The sequence below is a fragment of the Epinephelus moara genome, unplaced genomic scaffold (assembly GCF_006386435.1).
Source record: "Epinephelus moara isolate mb unplaced genomic scaffold, YSFRI_EMoa_1.0 scaffold2247, whole genome shotgun sequence".
Taxonomy (NCBI): domain Eukaryota; kingdom Metazoa; phylum Chordata; class Actinopteri; order Perciformes; family Serranidae; genus Epinephelus; species Epinephelus moara.
The window spans coordinates 1646-12958 of NW_026079816.1; the positions used below are offsets into that span (position 1 = coordinate 1646).

At 40.2% G+C, this 11313-nt stretch overlaps 1 protein-coding gene across 1 annotated transcript in view; it reads left to right on the plus strand.

Moving 5' to 3' along the window:
- LOC126387125 (phosphatidylinositol-3-phosphatase SAC1-B-like) overlaps nt 1–11251 on the plus strand; it is a gene marked incomplete at its 5' end in the record, with an annotated part of 12892 nt that extends 1641 nt beyond the window's left edge. Inside the window, 9 exons of the mRNA XM_050039679.1 lie at nt 2724–2783; nt 3794–3827; nt 4188–4289; nt 6476–6561; nt 9479–9565; nt 9662–9730; nt 9958–10037; nt 10167–10265; nt 10347–11251. Of these exons, the coding sequence (XP_049895636.1) occupies nt 2724–2783; nt 3794–3827; nt 4188–4289; nt 6476–6561; nt 9479–9565; nt 9662–9730; nt 9958–10037; nt 10167–10265; nt 10347–10671 (942 nt within the window). The remainder of the gene's footprint in view (nt 1–2723; nt 2784–3793; nt 3828–4187; nt 4290–6475; nt 6562–9478; nt 9566–9661; nt 9731–9957; nt 10038–10166; nt 10266–10346) is intronic.
- Nucleotides 11252–11313: the final 62 nt, after the last annotated feature.

The following is an 11313-nucleotide window of genomic DNA, read 5'->3' on the forward strand; positions in this document are numbered from 1 at the left end:
AAGATGGCACTGGCACATACTCCTTTTTGCCTCCACCTTTAATAAAGGTGATTCTTTATGTTGCACATCAGTGTCAAACATCCTCAAATTTAAAAGCAACACATTAACTACATGTTGGTAAAGGAGTAGAAATATTTGGTCTACCTTTAGATTTTTTTTTTGTTCTGTCACTGTCCGTGCAGTCCCACAGACACAGCTGACAGCATCAGCAGTGTTGATGTGTTGCCACTTTTTTCGCTTTCTTTTATTAGTGATCCCGCTGCTGTGGCCACCAAATAAAATCTTTCTTCAGTCCTCCACCTCCCGTTAAAGGGTCTCTAGCTCAGTCTCGGAGAAATTCCGTTTTTTGGTTCGTCGCCGTGACACAACGAGAGAACACTCGCATGCTGGCTTATTTATATGTAGATCGCATTCATGAGGTGATTTGCATGACCATTTATGGTTGAACTAGGGCGTGTAGAGGGCGGAATATGAGGCGGATCTGGGTGCGCACAACTCCAGGAGGTCTGTGATTTATAAAGAGAACATTGCGTGCAAGTGCTTTTGGGCGCACGTCAACTTTTAGTATGAATCCTAAGCACTCTTTTATAAATGAGGCCCCTGGTATGTGTGTGGCCCCGAAGAACCTTTCTACACACATATTAGTGAAGCAGGCCCAATATTACTGTCTGCTTCTCCACTCTGGGACCATGCTGACTGCATCTACTGTACGTATACACTGATAGATCTATAAATGTGTTCATACAGTACAAATGCAGTACTGTATTGAATCTCAGTGTGTCCTCAAATTGTTAAATGAAGGTATAATAAAAACAATAGAAAAACACTGTCTTCTTCCTCCAAACTTAAATCTTCCAAGCCCAAACTTTGCTTGCTCTCCCAGATCACACTGTCAAGCAGTGAATGCCGGGTGAGGGGAGGGCATTGGCACTGTAACCTACATCACCACTTTTTGCTAACAGCTGACTGGGACTTTCTATTTAAAAGAAACACAGAAAATAATGCAGATTAACCTGCCTGTTAATAATTCCACATGTATACTTATATCACTAATGTTTAAAAACGTATTTCTCAGACACTCCAAACTGACTTCAGAGAACTAGTGGCAACTAAGGCCCTTTGCTGCATTGCCTGACGTCGCTGTCTCAGCCAAAATAGTTGCACATATATACCACATATATATATATACCACAAAGAATATACCACAAAGGCTACATCCGACACTCAACTGGCATGTACTAGGGCTGTCCCAAATAACTGTTTTTCTAGCAATTATTTCTTCGATTAATCGACTAATCTAACGATGAATTTTTCGATTAGTTTAACGATTATTTTTTTGATTATCAATTATTTTTCCATTATCTGATTAATAAGGGAATTTAAACAATATGAATACTAAAACATTTCTTATTAACATTAACATTTATTGAAACATCAGTATTTCCCCTACCATTATATTAGGGGGGCGCCCGGCCCCCCCAACGGCACCCCCCCTTGAAGGTCAAGAAAATTAGGTTACTGCTCCTATAGAACAGGTCTATACCTTGTCCTTTTATTAAACAAACTAAATAGCCTTATATCATTTATCTTATGTCATTTCTGTCTCTACAAGGTCGCACGTTAACAATTCTCTGCTCTCCATGACACGCACGGTGGAGTTCGGCCCCGATGCACACACAAACGCACACACACCCACACACACACACACACACACACACACACACACACACACACACACAGGCAAGCACACTAGAGCGCGGTTCGGTCTGCATTTTCCTGACCGAACCCGACCCGAGTTAGACAATTGTAACCAAGCCCGGTCCAAACCTGCAGCACGGCACTGTGCACACAGTCAGTGGAGCGAAGCCTGAGTTGCGTTCAGGCGTTGTCACGTAAATAACAAATTCCAGCACTTGAATAGGCCATAGCGCAATAGCACAGCACTGCTGCTGCTGCTGCTGCTGCTGCTGCTGCTGCTGCACGCCGCCATTTTTTTGTTTGAACTGACTTGTCGCCGCAAATTATTTGCGTCGACAAGTGTGTATATACGTAGTCGATGACACTGACGACGTTGACGTGTCGCCCCAGCCCTAGCATGTACATTCTGCGCCTGCATGAGTGGAAATAACTCTCCACTCCAGCAGATGACAATAGTCTGTAACCAATCATCCAAAAAGGGAAACTGGAAGACTGTCTTGGCGATGTTGATGGAGCAGAGCATATTTACTGTACACCAGTGAACAATAACACAAATCATCAGGGAAGGTTTCTGTTAAAGAGCTACATGGCTAAAGAAAAATAATGTGACCTAATGGAACAAGTTTGTTTTGGTCTCACTCCTTTTGGACTTTAGCAGTTTGTTAACTTTTCTCACTTTCGTTTCTCTTTGCGTGCACTGAGCTGATCTGCCAATCAGAGGGATTTCATTCACCAATGGGCTCAGCTGTCAGCGTTGCCAATTCAACATGCTGAATTGGTCCAAAAAAAAAAAGCTGATGGGAGCTGATAAGGGGCAGCAGTGTGGGACACAGCGCAAAAACTCGGGCAACAGACGCTCAGCAATGGCCCAACATTAACCAGCTGCCGACCATCGGTTTGGTGTGTCAGGACCCTAAATTTTTTTGTGTGCTCCATACAGTCAGGCTTGTATCCAGGTGAAGGCCACACCCATGTCTGTCTGTTTTCGGCTTTGTGTTAACATGTGGTAATTGTCTCTGTTTCAGGCAGATCAGCGCTTCGTCTGGAATGGCCACCTGTTGAGGGAATTCATTGCACAGCCAGAGGTAAAACACAAGTCACGTTCTCTTTCACAGCATTTAGTTTCACTTCTCACTGTAAGATATATTTTACCTTTTTTTTTTTACCTTGTAATGGCCAAAATCCCAGTGATATCATTTTTCTTGAACAGCATACATGATGGATAACAGAGATCTGACAGAGCTGACAGAAAGTTCTATATTTAAGAATTTCACAGCAGTCGTAGCGAGGAGCCATTTTAGTTTTCTTTATAAAATTCAAATACAAGTTTTTAAACCGTAATATGTATTTGGTTTGGATTTAGAGGGGCTACAGAGTTGACCTGTTATGGTTGGGACACACCTGATAGCAATATTATTCAATGAATTAATCAAAAAATAGAAAGCTCATCAGTACCTGAGCAGCATTCCCACCTTTTTGGTAACCAGGAAGTGAGACAGTCCTTGTGATACAGCTAACCCCTTTAATGTCTGATTAAATAATGATTTTTTAGAAATCTGACAGAGTTGAGAAAAATATGGGGCACTTCTTTAAGGAGCCAATTTTTTAAATTTTTTTATTTTTTATTTTTTTAATTTACAAACACATATGAACTATTTTACTGCAGTATATAAGGAATTAAATTAAAACAGGAATATGACAGGAAATAAATAAAGGCATAGGACATACAGATCAAACACTCACTAACCGACGGCCTTGTCAGGACCTTTAAAGGCAAAGTTGGAGCCTCAGTGTTCAATAGTGAGACACTGAAAATAATGCTGTGAAAGAGCTTAATGTTGCTTGTGTAACTCTGATTCTGTGAGTATCATGACTGAGATGTTCATGAGAGTGGCTGCCCTCCCAGCTTATCCTGTACGATGGAGTATATGCTTCTGAAAGAACAGGATGGGGGCTTTGTGATTGTTAGACATCTCATTTTGTTCAGAGAACCAGGGTTACATAGGTAACGTTATGTTAAGAATTGTGCACAGCACGATAAAAACCAGTACAACAGTAAAGCATGTCATCATCTAACACTGCTCTTATCTCACAGTTACACAAGTTTGTGTATCCTGTTGTCCATGGCTGTATCCTTTCCTGTTGTTGTGTGACTGCCGCAGTCCCTTTAAAAAAATGTAAAATGGACACTTTTATTACAGTGGATGAGTATGAGATCTCTCTTAATGTTGGGTCCATCTGACCATGTTATCCAAGTGAAGCTTTAAAATTTCTTGTTTTTTAGATTTATGACTTCTGAAAGTGAGAGTTTTTGTCCTTTGGTCTACCTACAATGCAGTGCCTAACAAAGCTACTATAGTTATTAAAAAAGTTTTTGATACTGACCTGGGCATCAGGTATGCTTCTTATGTGTTCATGTTATTTTTTAATATGTATAGCACTGACTCCTTACTATTCCATATGAGTTTCTTAACACATGTGTTTACAAGTCATCATCATGAAGTCCAGCTGCATCAATGGTAAGGTGTGTGAGTGGACTATTATCTCCAGGAGGAGCTGTTTCAGAGCTGGTGTCCGTTACTACGTCCGAGGTAACACTACTATCTGCTGCTTGCTCTACTGACCCCTCATTTCCATGTCCACTGGAAATAATTATCTCTGAAGTGATGTGTCTTTAGTATGTTCCTTTGTAGGCACATTTCCAGTTGACCCTTTGCTAAGCCCCGCCCCATCTGTCAAGCTGCTGGAGTGAGCATGGAGCCCACACTGTAACTAACTGCACACCCTGAAGAAATATGATAATATTTTTGGAAAAATGAAAAAGCATTTTCAGAGAAAAGCAGACAGAGGGGTCTACAATATGTGTTTGGATGATATATCCAGGATGTCAAACTGACTAGGCAGCAAAAACAGGTTATAAAGATGAAGACAGTCAGAAGCTAAAGTCTAACTATAGGCCATGGAACACAGTGTAAAAGTGAACCACCACATCACTGGTGATGGAGACAGAAGACAATGAATATAAAGGGAGGCTTTGTTGATAGTCATCTGGCTGTGTGTCATACCAGTGTGTGCAGATGAACAGTGTTTTGCTTCCCTGCTGTGGCACCAGCTCCGCCAGTAGACGGGTGGGGAGCTCCTGGGGAAGCCAAACAACATTCACCTGCAAAAACTGTGATGACACAAGACTGGTTGAATATCGGCAAAGTTTCCCTGTTTCCCTTCACTGGTTCCTGTAAAGCAAGGTAGGTCTTTATTTGCTGTTATAATTAGGGCTGTCAAACAATGTCAAAAATTTATCTAATTAATTACATACATCAACTTTTGCTGTGAGAGTATTTAAAACATTTAAATTCAAATGAATTTTGGCAGATGTGTCGTAGTAAAGCTGCTGTATTTTGGACAAAATTGTCCCCCTGTCCTCTACCACAAAAACTGATCTGCATCGATTTTGTGAGGTAGTTAGGGGGTGATCACACCTACAAGGAGCGCTAGAAACAAGACGCCAGTAAAACAATTGATACCCTATGATACGGCGCGTCTGACTGGTTTTCAAGCATTTTTTATGACAAGGGAATCACATTCAGCGATTCGCATGATCTGTGAATTTATATTACAAGTGTGCCTCAAAATAATATTTGTGAACCAGAGCGTGTGCATTTGCAAAACAGATTGTGTGCATTTCTGAATTTATATTAAAAGTTTGCATAAACATTATATTTGTGAACCAGAGCGTGTGCATTTGCGAAACAGATCGTGTGCATTAGTGAGTCCGAAATACAACTGTGAACCAGAGCATGTGTATTCGTGAAAAACGCTGCGTGAGTTCATTCATTATGAGACTGATCTGACCCCATATCATACACTGGTGGCCGAGGCTACCATACAAGGTGCTACCTGCTACTCTATTTTTAACACACATACACTGATGGAAGCATCATCGGGAGTAATTTGGGGTTCATATCTTGCTCAGGGATACTTCGACATGCAGACTGGAGGAGCCAGAGATCAAACTGCTGATCTTCTGATTGGTGGATGACCCGCTCTACCTCTGAGCCACAGACGCCCTGGCTGATTAATCAGCATTACTTTTTTAATGTGTTATTTTTTCTGTGATTAAACAAACGAAATGAACACATTATTTTGACAGCCCTTGTTATAATCATTTAAAAGCATCAGTAGCATGTGTGTAGATTCAGTAGGCTATACCTTCACTAGCTAGCTAGCTAACCCTATACTTTTCAGGGTTTGGTTTTGGAACAGAGAAGAAATGTATACCCCTTCCAACCTCTGCAGGTAATGAGTATCCCTATTACACGTGCTTCAGGTGCAATGTTTAGCTCAAAATACATAAACCAGCCTTAAAATGAAGGAAATCTGAAATGATTGCCTGAGATTTTATGGAGCTCAGCATTGTTGTTGTCAGACCCTTGTTGGAGCAGGCTAATACTATGCTATAATTGGCCAGTCTGCGTTTGAGGGGTGGGACTTAGTGAAGGGTCAGTTATGTTTGGTAATGTTTTGCCACCATTGCAGGAACACCTAGGTATGCTGTATGTACGGAAAGACCAAGTCAGTAACAAATAAAGTGCATAATTACATATTGGTTTCATGTCAGCTGTTAGTAATTATAGGTATTTATATACATTCAAGTGAATGTAATTTTTCCTGTTCCAGCCATAATACACTCTATATGCACATCCAGTGGACATTAAGTCAGTGATAATTGGCTCCGCATGAGATGTCTTACTTGCTAAACTTTTGTTTTTGTCTGTAGGCATAGATTCAGAAGGCCATCCTGCTAACTACGTGGAAACGGAGCAGATCGTACAGTACAACAGTGCCAAGGCGTCATTTGTTCAGGTGAGCCAAAGCAATAATGCCACAGGAGAGTGATATTACACAACATTAATCCTCAATATAGGTCAAACTATTATACAGGCCTGACCCTACATGAACCCACACACTTGCTGTCAAAGCCCGACGCCAACTTGAACCTGAATAACAACAGCAGCAGTTGTGGGCCTGAGCCTGATTTAAAAACCCAAATATCTAAAAAATGTATGTTTTAATAATCAAAATATTTAGTTCAACTTAAGTGAAAAAGTGTTTCCTTGCAGCACTTCTCCTTCTTCTCTTCCTTCTGTTATTTCAATTGTCTGCACCTTGCAGGTGACTTGATTTCCTGCTCTGTCTTGCCTATCCTCTGTCTTTCTCCCCCAGTTCTCCAATATACATTAGGGAATCTAAAAGTATCCTTGGGTGAGCTGCTTAACCTCAAATTGTGTGTGTGAGAATGGTGAATGTTTAACTGAGTAGCAGGGGGCACCAAGAGGTTTCCCTCTTTCTCTCTTTCTTGAGTCAATCCAATGCACCTCCTGCCATTTATGCATGAGAACAACCTGTTCTATTAAAAAAAAAAAAAAAAAAAGTAAGACATAAAACACTGGTAAACTGGAGAGAGCCCGACCCGATTCAAACCCGAGGCAATAATGACAAATTACTGCTTCGCCCTACAAAAGCCCGGCTAGGCTCAATCTAGTTTGGGCAAAGAATCACGGCTTTACCCCAGTGATAGTCCTCAGCTATTTTAGATTTAGTCTTAGTTTTGAGATGAAATGCTTATTAATGTTAGTCACATTTTAGTCATTTCCTTCATAGTTTTAGTCGACAAAAACTCAAAACGTTTTAGGGAACTTTTAATCATTATGTTTTCTATGTTTGTTTGTTTTTAATCTTTAAACTAATGCAGTTAGGCGAAATCATGTATCGAGAGAGAGATCGAGAGAGATCGAGAGAGATCGAGAGCGAGAGCGAGAGCGAGACAGACAGACAGACAGACAGACAGACGCCCCTACAAATAATTTCTACACACTTACAAACTGTCATTTCTCCAGCAGTTTTTGACAGGTTTAAGGGGTGAATTATGTGCACACACTTACTGATCATCATTTGAAAAGCCCAACATCTTTCTATTTATGCTCTCAAAAACTTTTTTTGTGATCAAATTTTTATTTTATTTTAAAGACAAATATAGATTGGTATATGGACGTTACAAAAATAGAGCATAAAAATATATATTCCCACACATACCTATACATATGCACATATAACGATACATATGAGTAAACTACTAAAGTAAAATAAAATAAAAATAATAAAAAATAATAAATATATATATACATATACATGCACACGGCCATACACACACATACACGTAATAAAATAAATAAAATGTAAATAATGATAATAATATAAAAAATAATAGTAAACAACCCCAAATATAACCCACCCACCCCTGGATCCAGAACTCCATACCTCAGTTACATATTACACCTGAAACCCACGGAGTATAGTTAAAAGTGAATGCCAAGCCACTATCGCTGATTCTTTTGCTCCGTGGACTCTAGCTGTCGACAACTCCAAATAAACAATATCTAAATATGTTAGAACCCATGCTCGAAAAGATAGTGAATGTGGAGGTTTCCAACATGTAGCAACTAGTTTTTTTGCAGCCGTAAGTCCAGCCAACAGTTCTCTTCTCTTGTCCAGTGTCAAACCCAGCTTTGACAAATTATTCAAAATGAGTGTAGCAGGCGAACAGGGCAATCTGATGTTAAACAACTTGGAGAGATTATGCTCTCAAAAACTTTGACACCATAAATAACTAATCATAGACAACTAAGAACCACGTTCATTGTAAACTCTTAACTTATCCATCTCACTATTAAGAGGGAGAAATATGACTTAATTAAAGCCTGAATTCTTTCTTATTTTGTAACATGTCAGTTGGAGGTTTAAACTCATGTCCTCTCACAGAGTTGGTGATTAAAACTAAACTTTAATCTCTGTCAGAGAAAACTGATCTGAGTTCAGACTGTTTACTTACAGCACAACGACACAAAAATATACATAGAGACATATAAATAATTATATAATTAAAGATATGTACGCTATGTTAGGTGAATACTCCTGTCAGTTACCCTGACCACTGGCATCCCCGGACGCTGCACTGCGGCTGCCCACTGCTCCTAGTGTATACAGTAGGATGGGTCAAATGCAGAGGTCAGATGTGTGTAATGTGCTGAGAAAGGACAATAAAGAATCTTCTTCTAATAATAATTTCTTAATAACTAGGAGATAACAAAAGAATAAAGAGATTTCAAAGACTTAAAAAATAAGGGATATGAATCAAAACAACAAGAAACGAGATATATCCCCAGTCATGCACACCCAGTTTTAACAAACTCAGTACTGTTTTTCAACACATATATTGATTTGTCTTCATTCAATGTAGTTAGCACATATTGTTATTGCGCCATTGGTTTTGGCCTTGGTGCCCCTATTGTTATTGCGCCATTGGTTTTGGCCTTGGTGCCCCACATTTTGGCCGTAATGCCCCATTAAATTTGTATTTATCAAAGGCCAAAGTGGCCTTGCCCTAAAAATATCTTAACTCCAGGCCTGTAATCGTGTATTTCCTCTCCTGTTTCTGTCCTCGTAGGGGCCAGTTGCAGTGTGCTGCTTTTTTATGTGCTGCTGCCTCCATTGGCAGAGCGTCTCTGCTGACGTAAGATATAAGTCATGAGCGAAAATATGCATGCACCACACAGCCAGAAAAAGAACCTCTTAAGCAGGGCAAGTAAGAATTTAGATGGGGCAAGTAGATTTGAGAAGTACTTGCCCGGCAGGGCAAGTAGGAAAAAACCTTAACATCGGACCCTGTATATGGAGGAATGAGTTTCTGAATGTTTATGCATGATGCCCTTTTTCATCGTAGACAAGAGGCTCCATTCCCTTCTACTGGTCCCAAAGGCCCAATCTCAAGTACAAGCCAAAACCACAGATCAGCAAAACAGTGAACCACGTAAGCTATCTTTACATTCTAGCCTCTGTGTATTTGTACTCTTATTTATCTTCATTTCTTACACAGCTTTCCCTTTCTTTTTGTTTATCTCTTCAGATGGATGGATTCCAGAGACACTTTGACTCACAGATTATTCTCTATGGAAGACAAGTCATTTTGAACTTGGTAAGATGAGAAAAAGTGTAATTGTATCATCTGTTGATTCTATGACCTGTCTTACTTTCATTTTATGAAATCAGTGTGCCAGCTAGATGTAGGTTTCACACCGTTCAATGCATGATATGACCCTGGCTTGAAAGGAGCACTTCACTAAGATTATTCCATGGCAGTAACCAAAACTGAGTTATGGTTGTTTGGATGATTTTAGACTTGTTGTTATCCTTATTTCACAGATCAATCAAAAGGGCTCAGAGAAACCACTGGAACTGGCATTTGGCAAGATGGTGACCAACTTGGGTAATGGCATGATCAAGTAAGATTACCACCAGTTCCATTCTTTACCCTTCATATAAAGCTGGGTTCTTTTAGACCCTCATATTTATACCTCCTCTAATTACGTTGAGCGATAATATATCTTTGGTAAATGCTTGCCCCTCTGCAGGTACATAGCCTTTGACTTCCACAAGGAGTGCAGTCGTATGAGGTGGCACCGCCTGCAGATCTTAGTGGACATGGTTGCTGAAATGCAGGATGAATTTGGGTCAGTGTGCTGATATACAAGTACACCAGGTAGATATCTATATACTGTACGGCAGACGTAATGGTGTGTATGTGGATTCAGATATTTCCTGGTGGATGCAGATGGGAAGGTGCTGTTGAATCAGGAGGGGACTTTTCGGAGCAACTGCATGGACTGTCTGGACCGTACCAATGTCGTCCAGAGCCTGCTGGCTGAACGCTCGCTGCAGTCACAGCTACGGGTAGGACCCTATAATCATATGGTGGACATAACATTTAAAACAACTGAAGACAGAAAACAGTGGCTGTGCCCAGCTTGTGCCTGGTACAATGGATATGTGGTGACAAAACAACTATTTAATGAACAGTTTAAAGAAAAAGTCTTCACACGTCGGCTGTCTTTCTTGAGTTTTAATAAGCATTCATGAATGGAGACACTCACACATACAACCACATAAACAGTCAGTCAGTGAACGAGTGCCTAGCAAGTCCTCTCGCCCTGCTATCTTTATAGTTCCCATAACACATGCACATCAACAGTCAAAATATGTGGCGCCTTGACATTCTTAAATCACAACATCTCTTGAGACTAACAAGGACACTTGGTGTCGTCCCTGGCTCATAATCTTGGTGTCTGAGCCTCCCTGGCTCGTGACCTTGGTGTCTCTCACTGCTGTCACAGTAGGGGTTAAATGAGCAACACACATCATTAGGTGAGAAGTTCAGTCTCATCAAAACAAGAAACCTTAGGACATGGGTACACAACATATGCAGAACACATTATAGGTTAAACATGGTTAAACACAGAATTTTCCATCACAGATACCAGTGGGGACATTTTATAAAATGAAGTGTAAAAAGCATAGAAACCATTTCTCTCTCCACTCCATATTTGCTCATAACTCCTACATAATAGGGCTGGGATGATATGCTTTTGTCCCGATTCGATTCTATCACGATTCTTGGGTCCCGATTCGATTTATATTGCAATTCTGAATAATTGCGATTTTACAAGTATTGCAATTTGATATAACTGTCTGTGACAAAGTTTATACACAGCTTTGGTCATG